Source organism: Dermacentor albipictus, chromosome 4, assembly GCF_038994185.2.
Source record: "Dermacentor albipictus isolate Rhodes 1998 colony chromosome 4, USDA_Dalb.pri_finalv2, whole genome shotgun sequence".
NCBI classification, from domain to species: domain Eukaryota; kingdom Metazoa; phylum Arthropoda; class Arachnida; order Ixodida; family Ixodidae; genus Dermacentor; species Dermacentor albipictus.
The window spans coordinates 177383535-177411444 of NC_091824.1; the positions used below are offsets into that span (position 1 = coordinate 177383535).

Genomic DNA, 27910 nt, shown 5'->3' on the forward strand with positions numbered 1-27910 from the left:
TCCTGAAGATAGTGCAATGCCGGGCCGACGATGCAGCGGCGGTGCAGTTCGCCATTAAGGGGCCCAAATACACAGCCTCGCTGGTCATCCTTCTTCACAGAGTGGAAAGGGACTGAGATTTTTTACAGCGAATCTGTATCTGACTAGGTTCTGAAAAAAATTTGCGTGCGTCTATTGAACCATGCAGATCGAGAATTTCTCCCCATACATGGCCCCATCCCGAAGATAGTGCAATACCGGGCCGACCCGAGGCGGAGGTGAAGCAAGCTTTAAGCACTCTGCCAACTTGCAGGAATAAGTTTAATATCTTATGTCCAAGTACAACTCGTATCAGATATTAAGCTGATAAGAACAGATACTGCACTTCGACCCGCGTCGGCCATGCCTACGTTCGCTCCGCCGTCTCTTTGTCGGCGTTTTAAGCACTTACGTATTTCCTTCCGCTCTCCCGTGGTGGCGGTCCCGTAAGCGTGCCACCCGCCAGCACTGCGAGGCGGGAAGAAATGCGAACCGTCCATGTAGCCCCGATCCCGCAAACTTGGGACGTTGCACCCAAGCAACGGCCAGGTTTCAGAGGTAGTTTGCGTGGAACCAATTTTGTGTGTCCTGTGCCGTATGTGAGCTTGTGTATTTTCTTGTATATTTTCGCAATTAACCCCTCTCGACTATTGTCGTCAGGGTTCGAAGGGACAGGAATGGTCCTGGCACATTAGAGCTGGGCCATGAAGCCTGCCTGCCTTAGGTAAGCCATGAGTACATAAAGTGGCCATTTCCGCTGACGGTGGTCTCCAACAGGTCATGTCGCTCATACGGTCAGGCGTATTTACATAAAAACTCCAGCTCTCCGACTGCCATCGTATGCTCCACCTCCGCGATGCCTTCCTAATGTCTAGGTTTAGGTATCATCTACCCTACACGTACCTACGTCACTAAGACGTAATTCCTCTTGAGGCACTCATCGGCAAAGCAACAAAGCTGGCGCTGGGACTCCCTCTATGCGTTAGCACATATATTCTCACCGGACGTCGCATGCCACATCACTGTCACCGAACTCATCGCCGTCTTTCACTATGGTAAGGAGCTCCATCTACAACAAACAGAAGGTCGCCACATATTATGTATGGTAGGGATGCAACCATCTGCCACACCACCAATAGAGACATAGCCACTCTCTCCACAAGGTAGGCCCCTACTAAACATATCACCTCTCCCACGATACGAACCCACAAAATAATAAAGCTCATAGGCAAGAACGGGTAGCATACTGCACCAGGCACACCGCACGTAAGCCGCGTGGCACATACTGCTATTTAAATGCCAGTCGAGAGGAGAAGGGTTCGGTTATTTCCGAAGTTGACCACCACCATCGCACATCGCACACGAAGCTCAGTCAACCCTATCGCAGCCGAGCAACAGGCTGTCGCAGCAGCAATCCAATGCCTTCTTCCCTCAGCCACATAGACGCCTATCACAGACCGCGTGCAGAAAACTTCCGCTTAGTGGCGTACCCGCACGCATCGCGAAGCACAACATCTGTATTGCCCGGTAGATATCGTCTGTGTAGCCGATAACGCGGCAATGTCAGGGAATAAACGAGCTAATCAGTTTGCCTGCGAAAACCCGGCACCTGACAGTCCCCGGCCAGACCCAGACTAATCACTATCGACCCCACAACATCTCGACCAACATTGGGACGCGCGCCGGATCTCCCTAAGCTGCATTCCAATCTCAATCACCGGCTTGCTCATCCGCCAGGCACTCTTCTGCCCGTGTCCACCTCCCAAATGGCCTGCGCGCGGAAAACTGGCCACTGTGCCACCCTTGGGGTGGCTACCCCAATACTACCCGCATATTATGGCACTGCTTCCCAACACTAGACCCCTTGCCCACCTCCACAACCAACAGCTGCATAGTGGCTGACCACAATCACTTCACACCAAGGTCAACTGTACTTTGCGATATCCATCGACCTGGAGAACGCTACAAGCGAGGACCTAGACCGAGGGCACCGGCATCATGCCCACCTTTCTGCGATAAAATGTTTTCTCCCTCTCCGGCTCCCACTGGGTACCCGGCTACGCTGACATCCAGGGAAATGTGCTTCGAGATTTCTCCTCGAGAAGCCAAGCATCCGAGCGCACGCGCTCGAGGTCAGAGAGGAAGGAAACAAGACAGAAAAAAAGAAACGAGGAACTTCCGCAGGTCACCCTGATGCGACAGAGGGAGCTTCACAAAAACTGGTAGGCCAATATTGGCTAGACTCAATATCACGGCATTTATCTCACAGCGCAGGCCGTACCTCTCCCTCGTTCGATGAGATCCAAAATTACAGTAGACCCAATTCCAAGGAATATGCATCCCGAGTGCGACAAAGAAAGACGCAAAGCACGCGAACAACACATTCAATCAGCGTACTCTAATAACTATAGGTACAACACGTGCTACACGGACGCAGCTGTGTATGCAGAAGCGACCGGGCAGCGCTACCAAAGGAGGTACGTCCTGGCAGTCGTGAACGCGATCAGCCAACAGCAAATTACCGCGTCGGCCACGGCGGGATCCCCCACCTCGGCTGAAATATTAGCAGTGGCGATCGCACTCGCTCACGCGGAGCATTCGCAAAGGGACTCGGTCGTGGTCACGGACTCCCAGGAGACATGTCGCATGTTTCTCAAGGGGCACGTGACTGCGGCTAGCCTCGGGATAATCCCCAAATCCTTCAACCATCATCATCGCCTACTCTGGTGCCAGGGCCACACATGGGTACAGGGGAACGAAAAGGCTAACGCGTTAGCTCGAGGTTTCACTAACCGAGCGACGGCGTCCTCTTCTAACCCCAACAACCCGCACTATCCCTCACAAAATTCCACAAATTCAAATGCCAAAGACATTCTTGCTCATCAGCGTGGAGTCCGCAGAAAATACCCGCCGCCTCACCCACAACTTAGCGGGGAAGAGGCCGCCGATTGGCGTAAAATACAGACCGGGGTATTCCCCCATTTAAAATTGCTAAACGCCATGTATCCCACTCGCGTTATAGGGCCAACTGTCCTTGGTGCGGTGGCATACCTAGCCTAATACATATAACCTGGGAGTGCACTAAGCACCCTCATAGGCGATATGCCAGCCACACAATGGAGCAGTGGGAGGCACAGCTCGCCCGCTCCGACCTGGCAGGACAAAAGTCCTTCCAGGTCGGGCAGGCGGCAGTGGCCAGTGGGGCCCTGGACTGAGAGGCTCCGACCACGCCTCTTTCAAATATTTTCCATTGCAATAAAGTTTCTATTTCTATTCCGCATCCGGCATTTAAGATTGTTTTATTCCGGAAACGTACCGTAACTACAGGGTACTCTACCGTAACGTTGTCACCGCGTCTTCACCCGACCGCCGGCCTCCTCTCTTTCCAACTCACTTTCGCCGTGCCGGAGCTTTCTGCATGCTGATTGGCTGGGCCGAGCGGGACCCCTTCGTCAGCTGACCTTCCTGTCGCGGACACGTCATCAAACTTTCGATTTTTATTTTTATTTTGGGTGGCCACTTCTCCAAGATAATCGGGCTTCTTTTCCCAGGGGAATGTTGTGCTGCTGTGCGTTTCATTGCAGCGCAGCAGCAGGACTACCATTATTTTCCATACGCCTCCCCCCCCCCCCCCAAACAAAATGAAACGTGATGACTTGCGTCGTAAACAGCTAGGGGCTGCACAACATCAGAAGAGAGACCGTCGCCGCTTCGAACCACGCCAATCTTTGCATTGAAAACATTGTATCTTTGCTATTGCTTGTAGGCGAAGTTGCACGAAATCTTAACAATAAATTTGGTCAGCCGGACTCAGATTAACTTATCACAGTGCACCAGACACAGCTGCATCTAAATCTGTTTTATTTTTCAGAACTCAGTGAGGCGCTGCCATTCTTTTAACCATTATTTGCTTGATATCCATTTCTATTCGTCCCTCATATATATTTTTCTCATGATTTTAGCTAACGCGTAGAGCTTCTTTAATTTCGTTGATTGCTTACACTGTGGTGTTTTCTTTAGTATTATTATTATTTTAACACGCAAGTGATCTTCAATGACTGCTTCTGTCTGACTATTGTGCAGAAATAAAGGTACTTTTCATCAAACTTATTTTTTGCCTTTCACAAGCAAGGTATTTAAAACACAGTTATCCTGCTTACAATCTACATTTCGTATCGGTTGGGATCGCTGACACATCCCTGGGCGCATGAGTTTAGCTTCATAAATTAGTTTCCTTTATCGCATGTTATACAGTGTGGAGGTGGCCGCGATTTAGCTACATATAAATTCTGGTCAGAAGCAAAGACACCGCCGCAAGAGATACACTAGCGGCGCTTTAAAATATGAATTACCGTATTGTAATGTTGTGATTAATGTCTAAGCGATACGCCTATTTGTATGCCGCTTAATTCGGTTTTTCTGGAGTCACATTTGTTATTGAACACCGTGATCGCGTCGCGTCGTGGTTGATACTTTCTTTTGTATGAAATATGCGCACGCACCCACTTGTATAAATAACCATTCGGTTTAAAGGAAGCTTCAGGCCAAGCCGAGGTGCATAATTATACGATGCCTAGAACACACTCACTCAGCAATTCTTTGGACGCACAGATGTTTACAGGAAAGCTGATGCTGGAAATCAGCGCCGGTGGGAGTGGAATCCCGCTCCCTCATGTGGCAAGTTGCCTTACAGGCCACATTCATTCAGGTTTTCGTTATTATTCCCATAATTTCACTTAAAGGAACAGTCAATTTCTTTTGTGGTTTCCTTGGCTGAAACGTATATTGGCCGCATGTGGTTATGACTCTACTCTAGTCCGTCTGCATGTCATCCTTATTTTTTTCCCTAGTGTGCTTCCAAGACTTGCTCCATTTCATCTTTATTCATTTCCCGGCAGGACGTCCACGAGGTGCCACGCGTAACTGCGGCACGGTCTTGTAGGTCGGGTAGAGCCCGGTGAGCACGGTGCCGGGCAGCGTGCCCACGGAGACGCCGTCCAGGAACTTCTTGCGGCGTGCCTCGCCAATGACCGAGTGGTCGCCCAGCCTCGCCACGGCGTCCCCTTCTCGCAGCCACAGCTCCTTCGGGTGCAGGGGTCGGTGGCTGCGCGCAAGCGGCCCCGCACTTAGCAGGCGTTTTAAGGCTGTCAGCCAGCTCGGCGATAACCGCCGCGAAATAACACGTAAAAGCTTAGAACGGACTGAGGGTTGAGCAAGTTGGTAACAATTTATTTATTTATTTATACATTTCGGATACTTTCCTGGCCCGAAGGCATTACAGAAAGGAGTAGTAAGTGAAAAATAAACAGTACATAATTAAACAATAATTATACATAATTACATAATTATACAATAATAGGTATTAAAAAACGGCAGAAAATACAACAGCCTTGAAGTTGTCAACGTCAGTAATGGCAGCGATGGAGAGAGGAAGGTCGTTCCAGTCGGCGCTGGTCTTAGGAATAGAAGAACCATGACACATTTTTGTTCTAAAAAATGGGACACCAACTTTAAACATGTGATCGAAACGCGATGAAATGAGTAATAAGATGATCCTTTAATAGTGGGTTGTGGTGATACAGCCTTTGGAAAAGACACAGTCTAAAACATTTATGGCGCAATGTAAGGTCTGTTAAAGTAAGTGTGTTTTTCATGGAAGTGATGCTGGCGTAACGGGAATAGTTAGATAAGATGAAGCGTGCTGCGCGATTCTGGATGGATTCTAGTGTGTTTATTAGTGTGATTTGATAGGGATCCCATACTATGGATGCATATTCTAGCTTTGGTCGCACTAATGTGTTGTAGAGGGTAAGCTTTATCGGCATAGACGCAGCAGAGAAATTCCGACGCAAGTATCCAAGAACCCGGTTAGCGTTATTAGTGACGTGTTTGATGTGCGTATGCCATAAGTTACGTGAAATATGAACACCTAGGTATTTGTACGAGTTGACAGATTCAAGAGAAGTATCGTAAAGTAAGTAAATACGCGTGTTGTCAATGTTAGTGCGGCCCGATACATGCATAGTTTTACATTTATTAACGTTTAGTCGCATGAGCCATTTATCGCACCAGTTGGATATGCTTCTAAGATCGTCTTGAAGCTTATCAGAATCAGTGTGGTTAGTTATTTTGCGATAAATGACGCAGTCGTCTGCGAAAAGCCTGATAGATGAATGGGAAGAATTCGTGCTACTGAAAGGCATGCGTGGAAACACGAACACAAGTAGGGACGAACAGGCACTTGTGCTGTACTGTTTAGAGACTAGAGCTCCTGGACCTGTACAACACGAACACCTCAAGAGAGAGAAATAGCGAGAGATAGAGAGAGATTGGGGGGGGGGGGGGGTATTGGGATGGATGGACGGATTCATGCTTTGAGCTGTCCTTAGAAGCGGGATGGTAAGTTACGCCACCATGCTCTTTATTTTAGCGTAATATCTTATCCATCATGTTACTTTTCCTACAGACGAAAAATTCCTAGCATCGAACTTTCTGAACCACTATTGAGAACTTTGTTTTTGTAAACCTCCGTTGTTTGTGGTCTCCCTACTTTCGTGGCACAATACATCCGATCGAATTTCATTTATCTCTACTGCGGACGACATGTTTACTTTCCCCATGCTATCGCTGAGCACAAGGGCTTCGAGGAGGCCAGCGGAGCCTAAACAGACAGGCAGTTAGATAGATATCTTCACAATGTAGCGCCCGAAGCAGCAAGCAAACCAAGTGGACTATGGGCATTTAGCGCGATAGCGTTAAGGAGCCCGTGTCGAAGAAAATCCGGTGTGGGCATCTCCCATCCGGCATTGGACGTCGTTTCTACAATACGTAGACCGGAGACGGCATCCGCCATTTGCGCACGCTGGCGCGTAAATATATGAGTCCACGGAGCGGTGCGCCCGCTTCCTTGAAACACTTCCAGATGGCGCTCGCCTCCGTCTCATAGATCTTTCTTTTTTAACCTAGGTAGGACATTAGGCCGTATAATCGCAAGAGTTTAGTGGCGCAAACCACCGCCCCGTTCCAAAGGGGTCGCCCATAAAATCCCTCCATCCGTACATCCATCCATACAAACAGGCGAGTAGAGTAGTAGAGCAGCAGCTCCCAGGTTTGTTTTATGCGGACGACATTGTATTGCTAGCTAACAAACAAAGTGTCAGTTCAGGGTCAGAACAGTGTCAATTAAGGGTCAGAAAATACCTCGTGTAAAGGAATACAAATACCTTGGTATATGGATAAACTAAGGCGACAGATATCTGGAAACACAGGGAAAAACAATAACAGCAAAGGCGAAGGTAAATACGGCCATAATGAAACACAGAGTGCTATGGAGGACACAATAGGTACGAGGTGCTCCGGGGTATGTGGAAAGGTGTAATGGTTCCGGGACTTACATTTGGAAGTGCGGCTGTTTGCTTGAAATCAGGGGTAGAATTAAGACTCGATGGCAACCAAAGGTCAGTGGGACACCTCGCATTGGGCGCTCACAGGAAGACCACAAATGAAGCTGTGCTGGGTGATATAGGCTGGACAAGTTCTGAAGTGAGAGAAGCTCACAGTAAAATTGATTATGAAGAGAGACTGAGGAATGTGGAAGAAAGTAAATGGGCTGGGAGATTTTTCAGGTATCTGTACAAGAAAAACATTGATTCACAGTGTAGAAAACGAACTAGGAAGCATACCAGCAAGTATGCGACCTGTATGGTGAGCAACATGACAACAAAGAACGTCAAGTGGAAAGTCGGAGAGGATGAGGTAATCTCATGGGTGGCGGCAATGGAACCTGCCATGAGTAACTACTTAAGAGGAAAGAACGAAATCAGGAAAGAAACAAAACAATTTATGATTACTCAAAGGGAAGCTCATTACTTTTTGAAGTGAGATCAGAATGCCTCACAACACGCTCATATAAAGCAAGATATAAGAAGGGAGGAGAACTATGTGCTTGGCTGCGGTAAAGCTAGGGAAACGAAGGAGCATGTTTTATTATAATGCGAAGATATCGCAGCAGTCGATCACCCAGCTATCGCTAAATCGTCCAGCAGTCGATTTAGGCACCTCTGGCCTCCCTGAAACCCTTGGGTTCAGTGAGAGCAGGGCGAAAGTAAACATGGCCGCAGCAGAGTTTAGTAAGCAGCGATTGCAAGACTAGTGGTAGAAAAGTAGGAAAACGATAAACAACGGAGGCGTGCAAAATAGATGTTCAGAAAGTTTGGTAATTAGGCAGTTTGGCATTAGGCAATAAAATAACAAGAGCTTGGTGGCGCAACCAACCACCCCGTTCCAAAGGGGACGCTCATAACATCCATCCATCCATCGCGGCCCACGCAAGAGGTCGCCGTCGTGCACAGCGTTCGCCGCGAGCGTTTCCCGGTGAACGTTACGGTTGCGTATACGCTGCCGAGAGAAGCCGTCGGGAATCCTTGAATGCTATCGCGTCCACTCTGAAAGGCGAAGCTTAAGCCTCGTCCAGACTTTTTTTTTTTCACAATGTTGAGAGATAACTTATCGTGATGAATGATTATATTAAACGGTACACAAGATGGTTTTAAATGCGTTTGCATATACTTCAATTTTGTCTTTCGTGTAGTGTGCTGACTTGAAACCAAATTAAATTTGTAAAGTAACAAGATGAACAGGTCTTGCGGCGAGTTGCAAAAGTATATTGTCGCGATCCAAGCGTCTCAGTGTGAAGGCTGCTCACGTTTGGGTGCTACTAGTTTATAGCCACTGCGGCCTTAAGGATGCTTACAAGGCTGAACCACAGCTAGATCGATCAAGCCGAAGCGTCGCGATAGAGGCAGGCAGGGCTCGCTGTCGCCACGCCATCGGGTGCGCCACTCACCTGTAAATGACCCTCCTCGCCGGGAACTGGACAAACGCGTAGAAGTAGTCCACGTCCAGCGACACCAGCTGCGCCGAGGCGTCGGTCCGCCGCGCCTGCATGAGCTCGTAGACGACGCGGCAGACGCCCGACGAGAGCGTGCACACCACCCGGTCGCACTCGGCGAGCAGCAGCGCGTCCCGGGCCAGCGGCAGCAGCGAGCGCAGCGAGTAGCGCGTGCCCTGCGCCCGGGCCGCCGCCGAGGCCGCCTCGTCGCCGACGAACGAGTAGTTGGGGAACCTGCGCGAATAATCGTTTTCCCCGTTCACGCATATTTGTTTTCACGCATGGGCAAGAGGAGACCGCACTTAATCCATTGCGTCCTCGCCTCATAACCAGTGGGTACGCTGAGGGAAAACAGCTTTCGTGCTAGTACAGTGACGGGCAACGCTTGCAGCCTTTTACAATTTTGTGCATTTCGGTGTTTTGCCTTATAATGCGCAACGTGTTCATTTTTTTTTCTTTTTTGCTACGCTGACTTTGACACCGAGAAATTACGATTAAGTGCGGAAAACAATGCATAGCTGGAGCGTCATTTTCAGTTGTGGATAGTTCAGCGAACGAATTACTAATAAATTAACTACTACGCTAATTAAGCTTTTAGTCAAAAATCCTTTCATAGCATTTTATTTGTGCGAATGGACTCTTCATGGCCAGAAATAAGGGCAAGCGAATTTGATTTTTTTCTTTATGTGGTACTGCACTTGAGTTTTAAAGGCTTAAACCGAACGCATTCCTTCCAATTATTTTTCTCAGCGACAACAATATTGTGGTGGGATAACTAAAATAATGTCTCATGTATTTATCTTATGTTTCATGTATTTCTTATGTTTCATGTACAAGCCAACAAACAAAGACACTAAGGACAACATAGGGAAAATTGCTTGTACTTACTAAATAGATTAAAGAAATAATAAATAAATGGAAATTAAAGTGGATGAAAAAACAACTGGCCGTAGGTGGGATACCAACTCGCGTCTTCGCGTTACGCGTGCGATGCTCTTAGCAACAGAGCTGTCGCGGCGCCGTTCTCCCATTCACTTTCTGAGGTATTTGTGTTTTACTACTACAACTAACCTCGGGGGTGTTAGCCAGCATCACCGATCACAAGCATTGGCGGCGGCCTCCTCTCGTTATGCAGCATTGCCATACGTTTCGCATGCTGAACATGTGACGAATAATACCAAAAGTTGGCCCTTGGAATAATGTGACGAGCCAGTGTGGACGCCAGTTTGTTCTGCAGCCTGTCGCTGACCACACGAAGTACGCATATGCAAATAACTACTTCGCTGTCCCGAATCGGCCATTACGATGATGACATTCTACGCAGAGAGCCCGCGTGCCCGCTCCTGTGGCAACTATCTGTTAAAACAGCGAACGTGGCTAAGTATAGAAATGAGCTGTGGTCTGAACCCACATACCGACTGCGCTTCAACTTGGAACAATGGTTCCGTTCCACCGGTCCACCGGCGATGGGGGCGATCAACTTGAACAACTTCAACTTGAACTTTATCAATTCTTCTAGTATTCACTAGAAACGTCCTCCTGGGTCACAGACTGCCATAAGCAGCTTGACCCAAGAGGCGTTATTGGAGCAGCTATCTCGTGCCTGCCGGTGTGGACGATCACTTCGAGTGGCCGCGCGCATCTGAACCTCCTCTTGAGACTCGCGGTGTCCCGGGACGCATTTAGGGATACTGCCACCGATTGTTCCAAGACCCGTTTTCTGTGTCACGCCAGCGAAACGATCAACGTTTCTCTATGCCAACCGCGCTCGCCCTCCGGTTCAGCCAGGGTCACTTCCTGAACCCGTCAACGTCATATTCTATCGCAGTTCAACAACTCCCCGTGCTACGCAATCTCGTGTTGTCGCTCGGCGTCACGACCTCCGGAAGAATACACGGTGCAGACGAGGTGGTCACTGGATACCGTTTGCAGCCAAAAGACATACATGCTCCAGATTTAGTTCTAAACAAATTTGCCTACTTGTTGACCTGATGCCTAATATACGTCTAAAGCTCTTATGGATGCTGGATCAACCATTGCCGTAATCAGACTCAGTTTAAAAATGCACTGGCACGAAAATTTATGTTCCGTTGGAATGATGCGGCAACCTTTTATGGTGCTAGTGGAAACACGATGTGTACTGTCTGCGCACTGCAGACGTTTCCTTGTACACCAAAGTGTTTGCCACAGAATTTGCAATGATTATGGCGATAGCAATTATATCGACACTCTAGGCGCATTTTCGGCATCACCGTGATGTTGCGGATAAACAGACAAATACATAGTCCGACGGCCGGATCTTGTCTGTCTCTTCCTGCCTCTGTCATTTCATACCTCGATTAATGAGCACCACTTGCGCAGCCACCTTTCGTAGACCCAGTTATTCTTTTGCGACCCTTCCATACAATACTGCCACATCATGGCGGCTCTGGGCCGCCCGCATGGCCGAAGACGCCACCAGAATGCAAGTACTGGTCGCCGTATGAGGAAGGGGGGAATGCGGGTTCGTCTAGCTCCCTACCCCGCCACCCCGGGACCCCATCGAGGACACAATAAAGTTCTATCTCTCTCTCCAAATTTCGTACATATCAGTCAACGTGTTTAATAGAGAGTTTTAGCGTGTCCGGTATTACCGTAAACGCAAGAGGATTGGGCGTTTTACCGAATAATCGGAAGCGTAAACTCAATGGCCTTCACAGTGAGCCCACCTGGTGGTGCAGAGGTCAACCGGACAAATACAGCTAATATTGCATTAACGAAGTGTATCTTACTTTGCTACTGGTATAAATTTTCGGCAGCAACCTGATTACGTCGTCCCTTAAGGTTTACAGCAGCAGCAAAGTAAAAGTGCAGTTGCTTACTGCAATATATTAGCTGTGGTTATCTGGTGGGGCTCTGCGCCAGCAGGTGGCCGCACCTTGCAGACCGTTCCGGTTTGCGCCTCGGTAAAAGGTAACTCCGGTAAAACGTCGCTTGCGTTTACCGGGATACCGGACGCTCTCTCTTGACCCGCCGCGCCATCTATGGACGGTGAGAGCAGCCGCATGGTGTGAACGTACCTGTGGCGAAGCTCGAGAAATACGTCCGGCTCGTCCGTAGCGACGAACACCCTTCGAGGGACGTGTGGTCCCACGGCGGCAAAGAAGGCCTCCGCGTGCTCCATGTACTCCTCCGATTCGTGGAACGACGCCTCGCTCTCCTTGTCCGTGCGACGCACGTGCAGCCTGCGCATCGGCGCCACACCAGAGCGTCCGCGCAGGTGGGTCACTCGCTTCGGTCAGATTGCCCGTTTGCTTTAGAGCTGTACTTAGCGCATATCGCTGATATTTGGTGCACGCGGAAACAGCGACGGGGTCACTTAGGGATTTTTGCAAATAGTTGGCAAAGTGTTAGCGTGCGTTACTTACCCCGCCACAAAAGACTAAGACCGATAAGTAGCAAAGTGTGGGGATAGTATGCGACAAAGGCGCTGAGGAGGCAAGGCTGCATCGCCTCCGCATGGGGTCAGCACGTAATCCGCTCATAGCTATACATTATCGGGCTCGCCGCGTTGCCGTTGTGTGTCGCTTGTAAGACTCACAGTGACATTAAACACTACTTCTTGGAGTGTCCTCGACTCGTTACAGAGCCTGAATTTTGTTGGAAGCCCTCGAGCATCTCGTCTTTCCAGACGCTCACGTGATTGACATGACGTGGGCACTGGACATTCAGGAGGAACGTGTCTCGACTCGGAATGGAGCATCGACTTACCCTAGGTTGGATCGTCTCAGGGCGCAAACGTGTCGGGGGATGTGCGGCCCGGCGCTACACTATGCACGGGTTGGCCTACAGACAGGTTGCGGGATTTGGTCCTGTTCCGCCTCGCTGTGGGCGTAATCTTGTTCGCCCGTCTCGCGCTGTGCTTCTAGATGGCGTTAAGGCTACCGCCTCTTGTTGTGGGGACGGGGTTTCAGCGACCTTCAACAGCGTCTGCTTGGAGCTCGAACCAGGTTGACCATCGAAGAGGGTTCGGCAGGGAGGACGAGGTGATGTAAATGCAATAATATATTTCATACATCTTGCCACTGGTAAGCAGTGCGCTCCACGACAAAAGAAGCATGGGTGCTTCTACACGCAAGGACCGAGAACTGTCTCCACGTGGCGGCTCACTGGTTCGTTATGCCCCCCACCATCCGGGCAACTTCATTCTCACTTACTGCCTGGTAGAGGACCTTGTCAGGACACGTCGAGTCAACCCACACATATGAACGCGGAGAAAAACCACTCTCTGGCGTAGAGGGGGTGGACGTAGGTCACGTCGGGTCAATCCACACTGAATACGGAGAGAAACCACTCCCTGGTATTGAGGGGGCAAGCGTAGGCCACGTTGGGTCAATCCACACCACACAGGAATACGGAGAGAAACCACTCCTTGGCGTAAAGAGGGTGAACGTAGGTCACGTCGGGTCAACCCACACTGAGGAATACGGAGAGAAACAACTCCCTGGCGTATAGGGTGTGAAGGTAGGTTATGTCTGGCCAACCCACGCAGAGGAATACGGAGGAACCACTGTAAATTTCTTTGTACACCACACGTGACTAACAGCCAAGTATTTAAAAAATATTTACGGCAGTACGATGCTTGATACAGTGTGTAAGCGCCACTGAACGAGGACGTAGAAACAGGCACACAAACACCGCGCTGTCTCTGTGTGTCGGTTTCTTCTACGTCCTCGTTCAGTCGCGTTTACACATTCTATAATGGATTAAAAAGGCTAGCCCGCCAACGTGTTTTAACCAAGTATGATCCTAGAACTTCTTTACAGATGATTTCACTATAACTACGAAAAATATTTTACTTTACCACTGCCGAGACGATGAGAATAGTTCCGCTTGGCGCCACTTACCCGACAATGGGCGATTGGAACTGCAGCTTTCTCTTGGCTTGCGTGATGAGCTCCAGCAATCTCTTGGAAGGACGCATGATGTAGGCCATCAGCTGACCGAACCACCAGGCGTACGGGTCACCGTGCAGTCGAACCAGGGCATCTGCCACGTCTCTAGGAAGCTCGAGAAGGGCAGCGCGGTTTGCCGACACTGCATTGGATGAAGACAAACTTTCTTGCAACTGACAGACAAGCACTTTTCTTTCTTCATTATCTAACTGTTCCGAGCACTTGTGAATTGCAAAATTTTATTGCGAATAGCATTCTCGTCATTGTAAGATCAGTTGTTTCTTCCGGCTATTTGTAACTGCTTTCATTGGGTGATCCCTAAGGTAGTGCAGTTTAGAAATGTCGCCCTAACCTCGTTCATGGCACTTTTCAACAAATCTTTAGAACTTCACCACATTCATCTGCTTCTAAAAAAAGCCATTGGCATAAATGTATTGGCATCGCTGGTCAAGTCCGAATTTTTATACTACTGCATTGGGAACCACGCGGTTGGTTGAAATTGATTTCGTTTCTTCATTCTCTCATTCTTGAAAGCGTAGTAGCAGCGCGCGAGGGACGAGGGACGGTGGAAGACAACACGGGCGTTTAATCACAAATGAAATTATAATTAAAAGAGCACCCAGTGTCTGTCTAGGAATGAAACGCATGGACCAGGAAATGCGTTAAGAACGGGAAGAACGTGCGAACCACTGCGGACGACTAAAAAAAACATGCACTAAAAGTTCACACACGCTCGCGCAGGTGTCTGCAGGTATTAGGTGAGAGACGGTGGCGTGAATATTACAAAACATTGTGTTCTTTCACATCAGTTCCAGGAATATGGTTCGTTGTCCCATCTAGTTACGCAGAGTCACCTTTTGAGAGCCCTTGAAATAACTCGCAGCACATCAGAACCAGCCGTTGCTGACTAATTCTGTCTGCTGATAACCTGACCAGGAATTTCATTCACTTGCCAACAGTTTCATGTTCCGCAGCACTCGCAGAGAAGAAAGTTCGGCCATTCTTTTCACCGCACCAGTGTAAACTTGATTGACACCTTAAACGAGCTAAAATGTGCTCCTACAGTCTGCCGCACGAAGAGAGCTGCAGGATCAGAAGGTGTTACGTATGTGATGTTAAAAGACCTCGAATCTGCAATTAGAACGACTCTACTGGAATTATTTAACCTTATGTGGATAAGAGAGACTGCACCGGATTCATGGAAAGTCGCTCGTGTTATTCCAATGCTCAAACCTGGAAAAAGTCCTCTTGGCTCCTTTGGGCCCGTAAGCCTCACAAGCTGTCTCTGTAAGGAAGTGGAGAAGATGGTGGACAGTCGTCTGCAAGGGCAGTGTGAACAAGCGAGGGTCCTTTCCGACTACGTGACAGGGCTTGAACAAGGTTGTTATATAACAACCTTGTTCAAGCCCTGTCACGTGTCATCCATACTATGGATGCTGTGCTTAAAATGGTCACATGCGTTGAACATGAAGGCATATGTGGGAATATAACAATCGCACTACTCTGACGTTCAAAGGGCATTCTATATTGTAAGTCACATAGATGCGCTTGCTAGTATGTTAAAGCTTGGCCTATGCGACCGATCACTGCGATGCATTACAAAATTCTTGAGTGAAAGGAAAATATTGTTACGTGCGGAAAAACACAGATGAAAGAGGCTATATACAAGGTATTTACACTGGAGCCAGACCACCAGGCCGACACTCGCCCGCGCCAAGGGCACAGACCCACTTCGTCGTCGTTCTCGCGCCGGCTCGTCCCTTGATCATCGCTCGATGATACCGTAATACTACCCCCCAGCGGTAAAATCGCCGTCACGGTGCTGTTAAATATCCAAGGCGCGTGGAGAGTTGTAGGGTTTGAGTCGGGCGACGGTGGCGACTGGTTGTCACAGCGGAGGACGTAGTAGGCGTGGCTAGAGCGATTTCGTAGGTGACATCAGTTACTTGGCGAAGCACGCGATAAGGGCCTGTGTAGCAGGAATGCAGTTTTTCACAAAGGCCAACTTTACGCGATGGTGAACAATGCAACACGAGGGTGCCGGGCACAAAATGGACATCATGGTGACGGAGTCGTAGCGTTGCCTTTGTCTGCCTTGAGGACTTGTAGACGAGTGCGCGCAAGTTGGCGAGCATGGTCAGCATGGGCAATAGCATCACGGGCATAAGCGCTAGTAGAAGCTGGGGTGGACGGAAGCACAGTGTCCAGTGGTAGCGTCGGTTCACGGCCATACAAGAGGTAAAAAGGAGAAAAGCCAGCAGTTTCGAGACGGGAAGAGTTACACGCAAATTTAATGTAAGGTAGAGCCTGGTCCTAGTCACGGTGGTCGTTTGAAACGTATTTGGATAGCATGTCTGTAAGGGTGCGGTTCAAACGCTCAGTGAGGCCGTTCGTTTGAGGGTGGTAGGAGGTGGTAAATTTATGCTGTTGTGAGCAGGCACGCACGATGTCGTCAATGACTTTGGCCAAAAACATACGGCCACGGTCTGTTAGCAGTTGGCGCGGAGCACCATGCATCGAAATGGTATGTAAGAGGTAGTCCGCAACATCAGTTGCGCAGCTGGTCGGAAGAGCGTGGGTTACGGCGTAGCGAGTCACGTAGTCCGCCACGACTGCAACCCACTTGTTTCCTGATGTAGATTCCGGAAGTGGGCTGAGAAGGTCCAAGCCGACACGATGGAAGGGCTCAGCAGGGATGTCGAGCGGAGGGGAGCTGGGAAGGCATCTTGCGTCGTTGGCAAAGTTCTCAAGTGGCGACGTAACGTCGTACAGAACGGGCAAGGCCCGGCCAGAAAAAACGGCGACGTACACGGTCATAGGTTCGAGGTACGCCGAGGTGTCCTGCCGTTGGTGCATCGTGGAGCTCTTCTAGAACTGTTGAGCGGAGGTGTTTGGGTATGACAAGTAGGAACTCAGAGCCTTCCGGATGAAGGTTACAACGGTACAGTGTACCGTCGCGGAGGACGAAGAGGCGTAGAGTGGCGTCGGCCGGAGAGTGTTCAAAACGGTCGATGAGTGCTCTGGTGTAGGCGTCACGACGTTGCTCGTCGGCGAAATGAAGCAGCTGCGACACAGAGAATACACAAGCAGCACTGGTAATATTGGAGGAGTCAGGGTCGTCAACAGGGTAACGTGACAAGCTGTCAGCGTCTTGGTGCAGGTGGCCAGACTTGTAGACCACGGAATACGAAAATTCTTGTAGTCTCAAAGCCCATCGACCAAGCCGGCCTGTAGGATCTTTTAGGGATGAGAGCCAGCAGAGAGCATGATGGTCAGTGATTACGGAAAAAGGGCGACCGTAGAGGTAAGGACGGAACTTCGCAACCGCCCAGACTACAGCAAGGCATTCTCGTTCCGTAGTGGAATAGTTGCGCTCCGATGGTGTGAGGAGGCGGCTCGAATAAGCAATAACGCGATCCTGGTCACTCTGACGCTGGGCTAAGACGGCACCTACGTCATGACCGCTGGCATCTGTACGCAATTCTGTAGGGGCATCAGGGTCGAAGTGGGTGAGAATGGGTGGTGAGGAGAGAAGAGTGACCAGACGAGAGAAGGCGGCGGCTTCTGCAGTATCCCACGAGAATTGTACGCCTTTCTTCAAAAGATTAGTGAGGGGTCTAGCAATTGTCGCAAAATCTGGAACAAAACGACGAAAGTACGAGCATAGTCCTACAAAACTTCGGACGTCTGCGGCTGTCTTCAAAACCGGAAAATCTCGGACAGCGCGAGTTTTGTCGGGATCAGGCTGTACTCCGGAAGCGTCAACGAGATGGCCCAGAAGAGTAAGTTGACGGTGGTTAAAACGACATTTGGATGAGTTAAGTTGCAGCTTCGCCTTGCGAAATACATCAAGCATCGCACGCGGCGAAATGCGAAGGTTGTGGGTTCGGTTCCCACCTGCGGCAAGTTGTTTTTTCATCCACTTTAATTTCCATTACTTTATCGTTTCTTTATTTCATTTATTAAGCCCAAGTAATTTCCCCTATGTTGTCCTTGGTGTCAGTGTTTGTTGGCTTCTTATGATATGACTAATAAAAATCGGGCCCCTCGGTTAACCCCCTTTCTTCTCATCAAGTATAGTTGTTAGACGCTCAAGGTGCGTGTCGAACATTGGCGAGAAGACGACGTCGTCGAGGTAGCAGAGGCATGTGGACCATTTGAAACCTTGTAGCAAGGAGTCCATCATACGCTCAAAGGTGGCAGGGGCGTTGCATAATCTAAACGGCATTGCTTTAAATTGGTATAGGCCATCAGGTGTGATGAACGCGGTTTTTTCTCTGTCCATATCGTCAACAGCAATCTGCCAGTATCCAGAACGAAGATCAATAGAAGAGAAATAGCTGGAACCGTGGAGGCAGTCAAGGGCGTCGTCTATACGTGGGAGCGGGTAGACGTCCGTCTTAAGAATGTTGTTCAGAGGACGGTAGTTTACACAGAAGCACCACGTGCCGTCCTTCTTCTTAACCAACACTACATGTGACGCCCAGGGACTCGAAGAAGGCTCAATGATGTTCTTGTCCAGCATTTTGTTGACTTCACTTTGAATTACTCGGCGTTCCGACGCAGAAACTCGATGCATATATCAGCTTTCTGCAGAAAAAACCACTGGTCAAACATTATAAAAGTAGACTCCAGGTAAAACTTTAAAAGGGTTAAAAAGTCGTCAATAGAAACACCAGCAGAGTTCTGAAAAAAATAGGATCATTCCTTTCAATGCACTCCCTAACCGCAAAGAACATAGCATCATGGGGAACAGAATAAAATAAATCAACAATATCCACAGAAAAGGCAAAGCCCACACTAGCTTCAGTTCTCAGGAATTCACATACTTCATCCGATCTTTTTGTTAAAAACGGATCTTGTACATCTAGTTTACGCAAATTTTTTAACAGGCAAGAGCTAAGTTGCTTCTGCCATGCATGTGTTGACTGACAGTATATATGTGCCTGCGTTCTGTCAATAAAAAAGTTGCGAGTGGCGCCCTGTCTCGTTCTCTTCTCTTGTGTGTGTCTGTTTATTTGGCGTCTTCATATTTTATAATGTCCTTCGTTTTATTTCTTCAATGCTTCATCCCGACCAGACGGGCTTCCGTCGAACCGTCGATTTCATGCAATAATGACATAGGCCAAAACGACCTCCCAGTCACTGTGGTCTGCGGAGACGCACATAGCAACATGTCGTTGAGTGTTCTGTTGAGGCGTTCGGTAAGGCCGTCTGTCCAGCGTTAGCAAGCAGTGGCGACTTTGTGCAGAAGAGCATGAGCGAAGTATGGCATCGATTACTTTTGGTGAGAAGTAGCATCCGCGATGAATGAGGAACTGCCGATGAGCGCTGTGGTGCAGTATAACATTGTGCAGAAGGGAATCTTCGACGTCCGCGGCGCAGCAGGTGGGGAAGGCTCGTGTAATGGCGTAGCGGGTGGCATAATTGGTCGCAACGGCAACCAATTTGCTGCTGGCAGACGACCTAGGAAAATCGCCTACTAGAACCAGCTCCACACGAAAAAGCAGTTCGGTAGGATTGTCGATCAGATCTATAAGGCCAGAGGGAGGCATGAAAGGGGGCTTGCAACGTTGGCATAAGTCACAAGCGTTGACATATCGGCACACAGAGCGGTGAAGGCCGGTGTTGCGTGTGCCGAGGTATGCGTGGCCGGCAGGAGGTCAGGACCCCACTTCACGCAGAGTCAGAGACGAGGAGAGCGTTCTCGGCGAAGAATTCTTTATACAGTATGTACAAGTTGGCGTGGATATCAGGAGAGACCAACCGAGCAGCTCCAAGCTGCTTAAATAACACTTCCCCGTCCCCAGATTCCCCAGATAGTCCCTAAGGACGAACAAGCTCGAGAGAGAGAGGGTCCGGGCAGCCTCCGTGGTCCCAACGCCGCTTTCAGTGGCCGGCGCCTCCGGGCACCGCGCTGCGCCGTCAGGCTAATCTGGCGGTCGGTCGGTACGGGGCGCCGGGCAAGTTCAATGGCCCGGCATACGACAAAGGGAACGAACGATCTGCAAGGCAAGGTGTCGAAACATAGTCCTTGGGTGGTCGGTAAAAGGGTTGCCCCTGGCGCCGCCGCACAAAGGAAGGGGTGGGGTGCACTGCTGTCCGCACGAGGAGGGGCCGAATAGCTTCGGTGAGCCGACGGCCGCTTCCGTCGTTGACGCCGTGCAGCCGCGAGGACACCCACGCCGTGAACTTAGCCGTCACGTGCCTGAAGTGGGCACCATGGGGGGATTAACGCTGCCTCCACGGTCGACACACCACAGCACTGGCCTCCCGTCAGGCAAATCCTAAGGCACAAACATAACAGCTCCTCCGCCGACGGGGAAGATCTCGTACGGTGAGAAGTCTCAGCTGCTCGACGGAAGAGATCTGCTTCGCCTCCTGTCTCTTGATTTTCTCCTAAATCACGTAGGACGAAACCACTGGCTCGGCAGTGCAAGCCGTACTCGCCAAGCGACCAAGCTGACATTGACTGTGAAAACTCCTATACATGTACTTCGTTAACTTCTGGCAGTCACACAAGTTTTCTCGCTTCTTCACAATGCAAATAAACAAAACTATACAGTTGCAGACAAAAGAAATCTAGTACAAGCTGGCAAGATAAACTAAAAGGCGCGGCTTAAACCATCAGCATTGGCGTTGGCCGCTCCCTTTCGATAGCGCACGCTGAAATTCAGCTCCTGAAGTGCTAGACTCCACCTTAACAATCGAGGATTCTTGCCTGACATTTGAGCCAGCCACTTTAGCGGGCAATGATCAGTCACAAAGACAAATGTCGTTCCGTAAAGGTAGCAGGCTAGGTTTTGAGATGCCCAAACAAGGCATGCACCTTCTTTTTCCGATGAGCTATAGGCCTCCTCTCGTACCGTGAGCTTTCGGCTGGCGCATAACACTGGGTGCTCTTCACCATTGTCACCCTCCTGACACAACACAACCCCCAACCCACGATTGCCTGCATCGCACTGTACAATGGAGGGTCGGTCGTAGTTCGGTGCACGCAGCACGGGAGAAGCCGAGAGAGCCGCTTTGAGCCCCTGAAACGCGTCCCCTTTGGCGTCATCCCAAATTACTCTTTCAAGAGCCGATTTTCTTAGGGAATCGGTCGGTGGAGCCGCTAGTTCTGAATATGGGTGGTTGGGACACATCTGATCTTTGATTGTCGCATTCATCCTCCCATAATCAATGCAAGGTGGCGGGTGTTTACCCGGGATCTCTACAAGAATGAGCGGAGAAGCATAGGAGCTCTTGCAAGGCTCAAAGATTTGAAGTTCTAGCATCCGCTCCTTAATGAGAACCTCTCTCGTCACTTTTGCTAGCATGCTATCTAGCGAGCTAGAGCACGGGAGGACAAATAACCTGTCGACACATTCGACGTCCTTCATCAATGCGCTCTCGAACTTGGTTTGTCTGCCTGATTGCCCAAGAGCCTTCACCGCTGCATTTTCTGCAATCTCTCTCTCATGCTTAACAGTCTCTCCCTCACTACTCACTGATATTGAAGGGCTTTCCGGCTCAATTTCGCACTCATCGCCGAGTGGATTGCTCACTTCCACGTCAGTATCCTGTTCTTTAATTTCCGGTTTAGGAGCCAAGGCACGCGCTTTAGATGTCGTTAGAGCCGGAACGCTACCCTCTACCCAAAGTTTATCCTGGTCCCTCAGTAGGCGATCGGTGCGGTTAGAGAACAAGTAAGTGTACTGCGGCGGCAGCTTGTTAGAAACAGCTGCCCCAGTACACACTTCACCGAACGGCCCGCTGAGCACCACATCTGCGACCGGAAGGCAGACACTCGTGTCCTCTAACACAGGCTTTATCCAAGCGCATTTGCCATTGTACTGCTCCTGCTTCACATAATCTGGGTGCACCAAGTCAATGGTTGCTCCACTGTCCCGCAACACGTTACAGCTTTTCCCATTCACCTGCAGTTTAGACAGGTGCGGTTTGAGCAGCTCATCATTAGTCTGCGTGTCAGAAACGTACGCGAACACAACTTTTGGTTTGCGGCAGCCGACAGCTATGTGACCGGTTTCGTTGCAGTTAAAGCACGTCACCAGCCTCCGTTTTTCGAACAAGCTCTTCTGTGACCGTTTCTCACGAATCTCTCTCTCTTGTTCTCCTATCGGCTGCTCGTGAACCCTCGGCTCCACTTCTTTCGCAGCATCTTTCCCATTACTGGGCCTAGCTGTACCCTCCCAGCCTCTCTTTTCCACCGCACCGGCGATCGTAGCCTCCTCTTTAATTCCTCTGCGTGAGGCATACTGATCCGCCAGGTCAGCGGCTGACTGCACCGACTCGACACGATCTCTGTCTTTGATCCAAAGTTTCATTGCCTCCGGCACCTTTGAATAAAACTGCTCCAAGGCAAACACTTCTAACGCCTTTTCGAAGCTGCCAAAAGCTTCGGCGCCCTTTAACCACTCGGCCAAATTTACCTTTAACTCATAAGCAAACTCAGCAAAAGTGGCGCCTTGCCTTTTGTTCAGACTTCGAAATTTCTGCCTGAATGCCTCTGCTGACAAATGAAACCGCTTCAATAGGCTCTCTTTTACCTGATCATACTCGTCAGAATCATCCGCAGGCAACCTCGCAAGCACGTCTGCTGCCTCGCAGGGCAACAAACTAAGCAAGCGCCGCGCCCAAGTGCTGCGAACAAATTTTGACTTTTCGCAAGTTCTCTCGAAATTTACTAGATACAGGCCTATGTCTTGCCCAACCTTGAAGGGCTGCATAAGTTTAGATAGATCATAAAGGTCATGTCTACCTGCTCCCTCTGATTCCGGAACCACACTTGTCTTTCTCAACTCGACTTCAAGTCGAAGTTTCTCTATCTGAAGCTCTGTTAGCTTCTGCTCGTCTGCCTTGCGCCTTAGGATTTCGTTCCACATTTCTACGATTTCCTCTTTCGCAAGATCCGTGCTCTCAATCGCTTCAATGATACTTGCTTTCGTCATTTGAAGCTGAACTTCAACGCCTAGCTCCTCGCAAAGGGATATGAGCTGAGTTCTAAGCAACCGTTTGATATCCATCACGGAACACTGGTGTGACAATGCCTCGACCTCTACCCAGAAGTACCAAAACACACGCTTCTGCGGCAGGTCCCTACCAGCGACTAGGATTACACCTCTATCCCGTCAGCCTGGTCACTCAAAAGAGCAAAGCCAACACTCACCAGCCCTAAGCTGTCCGTCCCCGTGATCTCGGTGTGCTGTCGTCCGTCATACTTCAGGCTCGATCCCACCGCTCGCCATCCAGCTGTTGCGTGTGCCGAGGTATGCGTGGCCGGCAGGAGGTCAGGACCCCACTTCACGCAGAGTCAGAGACGAGGAGAGCTTTCTCGGCGAAGAATTCTTTATACAGTATGTACAAGTTGGCGTGGATATCAGGAGAGACCAACCGAGCAGCTCCAAGCTGCTTAAATAACACTTCCCCGTCCCCAGATTCCCCAGATAGTCCCTAAGGACGAACAAGCTCGAGAGAGAGAGGGTCCGGGCAGCCTCCGTGGTCCCAACGCCGCTTTCAGTGGCCGGCGCCTCCGGGCACCGCGCTGCGCCGTCAGGCTAATCTGGCGGTCGGTCGGTACGGGGCGCCGGGCAAGTTCAATGGCCCGGCATACGACAAAGGGAACGAACGATCTGCAAGGCAAGGTGTCGAAACATAGTCCTTGGGTGGTCGGTAAAAGGGTTGCCCCTGGCGCCGCCGCACAAAGGAAGGGGTGGGGTGCACTGCTGTCCGCACGAGGAGGGGCCGAATAGCTTCGGTGAGCCGACGGCCGCTTCCGTCGTTGACGCCGTGCAGCCGCGAGGACACCCACGCCGTGAACTTAGCCGTCACGTGCCTGAAGTGGGCACCATGGGGGGATTAACGCTGCCTCCACGGTCGACACACCACAGCACTGGCCTCCCGTCAGGCAAATCCTAAGGCACAAACATAACACCGGGCCCGAAGAAACGGCGCCGGACTCGGTCGTAGGTAACCGCGAGACGCCCAGCGGTACAGACGCGTCGTGGAGTTACCAGACGATGGTGGTGCACAGAAACGACCAAGTAGGAGTTCGGTGCCATGGGAATGCAAAGTCGATGGCACTTTTGTATAGGGCTTAATCGAGTAGAGTGAACTGGTGAAGTGAACGATCAGGGGTGTGAAAGCGAAAACGATCCATGGTGGAGCGTAGACCAGGATGACGGCGCTGTTCGTTTTCGGTATGAAAAGTCAGAAATGGACATAGCGCAGATGGCGGAGTAGGTGTCAGTGGCCTCTAAGGAATCCAATGGACGGCGAGACAAGCAATCAGCGTCTTGGGACAGGCGTCTGGATTTGTACATGACTGTAAGCGTAAGCCCTCGCAATCGCAGCGCTCAACGGCCAAATTTGCCGGTAGGATCCTTCAGCGAGGACAGCCAGCATAGTGCGCGATGATCAGCAATTACACGGAATGGACGACCAAACAGGTGCGGCTGAAATTTCGCAGCCACCCAAACTAGCGCAAATCACTCTCATTCGGTGATTGCGTTCGGATGTCGAGAGAAGGCGGCTAGCATAAGCGAGCAGGCACACTTAGCCACTCTGGATCTGAGCGAGAACAGCATCGATGCTGTGTCCACTAGCATGGGCGCGGATCTCAAAGCGGCCGCAGAAGGGTGGACCAAAATCGGGGAAGTTGGAAGCAGTGGAACGAGTGCGATGAAGGCAGTCCCCATAAGAAAGCCTCTCGGCCCACTTATTGTTCAAGCCGATATCGATTGTATTTAGCGAAAGCTAGGCTTTTTGAGCTTTTTCATTTGTTCGTTCACACAAACAGATCAAAACAATGTCTCCAAGGCTCATAAAGGATTCTTTTTGTAAATAATTGTATTAAGGAGAGATTAGCGCTATGTGCGCCGCCGCTTACTCATCTGGTATGGTCGTCTTCCTCAATGTTCACACACACAAAAAAACTGCAATTGTGAAATAAACACAGGGACGCTAATGTACAAAAAATTCACATACAACAATATCAATGTTCAAACAACATAAATATAATTCACACCTCATTATATTTGACAAAACATAAATGTTCTTGGGCACTTGGAAATGAGGTCTCGCTTTATTGCCACTTTCCAAGCACAACGCTTTCCTACTCGAACACAATAGCCACAACACGAAAATACAAGGAAACACTTAAAAAAACGATATCTGTCATTTCAAAAGAGAAACAATATTACTAACTTTTTCATATATTTGATACTTCCTAGAATTGAACTACTGTGTTTATTCGCACACCCTATGCATGCAAATGCACTTCTCGCCGTACACACGAACAATAAGTTGTTGTGGCGAGCACTCAAGCCCCGCGCAACAACATAGTCTCCGCAGAGTCTCCGTGGCCTCCACAGTGCTGCCCAGAACTTCTGAGACAGAGCACAGGGGAACGTCAGAGGCCACAGGTGATAAGGTGGCGTGGCCTGGGCAGTAACTTACGGTTCTCCCCCGGCCACTGCGAGCGCGGCTCTACCCTGGAGGGGCAGGCGGAGCTCAGCGGCAGGAAAGCCTCGTGCCAGGCCGAAGGCGCGTAGTGCCAAGGCTGCGAATCGACGACAACGGGCCGGCCCTGGCTGACGCCCTGCGCTAGGCACCACAGCACGTCGTGGATGGCAGAGGAGAAGCCATAAGGGTTGGCAAGCCGGCACACCAGTGCCTGTGAACAGTTGCCCCTGTTCTGGTTGTGATCGATGGCACGGCGAACCTGTGTCGACGCCAACGTTAATGCCTTGCCGGCCAACCCTTCCCTTATCTTATTTAGTTGGCATTTTATCGTCTTATTCACCTTTTTTAATTTACCTTCTGGTCTCACACAGCTCTGGGATTTGGGGAAAAGATTTAGGGTCACCTGCACTTGGATGATAAACTGAAGGTTAACAATGAAACCAATGTGTTAGACCGTGTAGTCAATGTTGTTTTTTTATAGAAGCCTTCCATCTGAAAGACGTCTTTGGGCAACCAAATGAAGGGCCACCTTTGAGCCTTTTGCCAATGCTCAACAGTCCCGGCCGATTCTCTTCCTTCTTTACAATGCAGGAAGCACTTTATGTAAGAAAAATGACATTTTCTTAACGTCGCGTGATGCTCAAGCTGAAATTATTTTTAACACTTACACTCGGTTATGTACACCTATTTCTTATGTCGAACTCGCATTTGTCAACGATTGGAACGTTTACAGAAGAGAGAGGGCAAGTAAGACATTTTAAGACCGCTTGATTCCTGAACCAAACTAGGTTACCGCAGAAGCTGCAGCCGCAGAATGGCCACAGTAACATTTAAAGCAGGCGCACGTAGGCTTGTAGGTATATGGCGTTAAAATGTGTATTGCACATAGAAAAGGCGCTCACTTCGAGACCATGGATAAGAAGGCAGAAAAATATTTGTTGTGGCCAAAAAGTGTATAGTGATGAGTTGTTCATTACACACGGCTCAAAAAACGCAACGACATGATACGGACAAGAACCCAAAAAATTAGTTATTCAGCTACTGCGAACATTGTTTCATGATGGAGCGTATTAGGGTAGAGGCTTGGGCGAGTTGGTCGTGGTTCATAAGGACGGTGTTTGCGTAGCGCACGAATGTAGGAAAGGAAGGGCAGAGACGAGTAAAGGACGCCATATATTTACTCGTCGCTGTGCTTCTTTTCCAACTTTCGTGCGCTACGCAAACGCCGCCGTTATGTTCCCGATGGAAGCATGCAGGCTTATCACACAATGCACTGAAGCGTAGGGTGGAGTTTAGCCTCGAGAAGCTCAGGCGTGTAGGATGCGTTAACGGGTACTAAAGAGATACACTATATACAAGTCAGTTTAGACTGAACTGTTAGACGAAAACTTGTCTGGTCAGGAATAATCACAGTCAAAGGTAAATATGAATGCCATAGTGTAAAAGAAAAAGGCAAAAAAAGTTTCTTCCCGCGCCATCACTGCGCATTATGTGCCAAAAGGACATGAGATTGATTGGCGTAGTGAGCACGTGATATATCCACGAAAAGACATCTAATTAGTCTCGCGTCTTCATCTGGAATCATTACTAATAAAACCTAATTGAACGTTGAATCGCAATGACGGCAGCCTTCCTTCCGTTTATGCCCGCGGCCTACGCGACCTATTCACGCGCACATAAATCATGCACCGATTTCATTTCCTTTTATGTGAACAACGCTCCTGTACGGGTGCCGAAACATCTTGTTATTCTTTGGTGGCACGAGCATCGAGTGCCACTCTTGAACAGCACCTCCGGTTTTCCTCCAGAGACGACCGGGCAGGAAATTAAAAACAGATCAGAAACAAAAAAAAAAGTAGTACAGACAAAATTCATGGGTCTCATTTTATATATGATATGAGAGCATAAATTTAGTTACAAGTTGAGTTCCTGAAGTGTCTCGAATAAATAGAATTAATTAGAAATCACTGATTACCGCACACCAAAGCACGGAATCGTAGATTTTAGAGACCCGTCACGTGAACAGGACCTTGGCGAAAATCCTGGCAAACCAGGAAGTACACAGCGGAAGTAATGGCGTCACTAATGACATCACACGCAAGACGGTGGCTTGAGATTTAACCTGCTAATTAATGGAAAACAGTTGCCTCCGAGTTGGGTTCGTTCGTTGCGTTGGCCTAAAGTTAATCTAAAGCACACCAACGCCGACACCTAAGTCAAACAGCTAAGTCAGAGATAAGAAACGCCTACCATTCTTTTTATGAAACACTTAAGAAGCCTGTTTTTAACTGACGCTTTCGACACATTGCCGACGCATTCATTATTTTTTTGTGTATGTGGTTGGCGCCCATGTTATCTTGGCTCAGTTATACTAATAATGTGTTCTTTTAAAACTCCATTTTCTTTGATTTCGCCTGATCAAAGTTTGAATTTTTATGCTACTTTGTGCCGAAATCCCAAGGCCGGAACGTCACTGGGTCGGCACTGATTTCAATCATCTTTTCGTATTTTGGCAGTAGAGATCCAGTAAACGTTTCCGAAACTGGCCAAGTTCTGTCTCTGCCTGTTCTAGCATGCGTTGTTGTAGTACATCTTCGAGGTAAAA

At 49.4% G+C, this 27910-nt stretch overlaps 1 protein-coding gene and 1 pseudogene across 1 annotated transcript in view; both read right to left on the minus strand.

Annotated features, from left to right (window-relative positions):
• Positions 1-203: 203 nt before the first annotated feature.
• Positions 204-383, minus strand: LOC135908661 (U2 spliceosomal RNA; annotated as a pseudogene).
• Positions 384-3675: 3292 nt separating this feature from the next.
• Positions 3676-27910, minus strand: part of LOC135908629 (alpha-(1,6)-fucosyltransferase-like) — a 58073-nt gene continuing 33838 nt past the window's right edge. The window contains exons 3-7 of the mRNA XM_065440473.1: positions 25300-25564; positions 13795-13984; positions 11968-12132; positions 8864-9142; positions 3676-5122 (exon numbers count right to left, since the gene is read on the minus strand). Coding sequence (XP_065296545.1) covers positions 4903-5122; positions 8864-9142; positions 11968-12132; positions 13795-13984; positions 25300-25564 — 1119 coding nt within the window. The 3' untranslated portion in view covers positions 3676-4902. The remainder of the gene's footprint in view (positions 5123-8863; positions 9143-11967; positions 12133-13794; positions 13985-25299; positions 25565-27910) is intronic.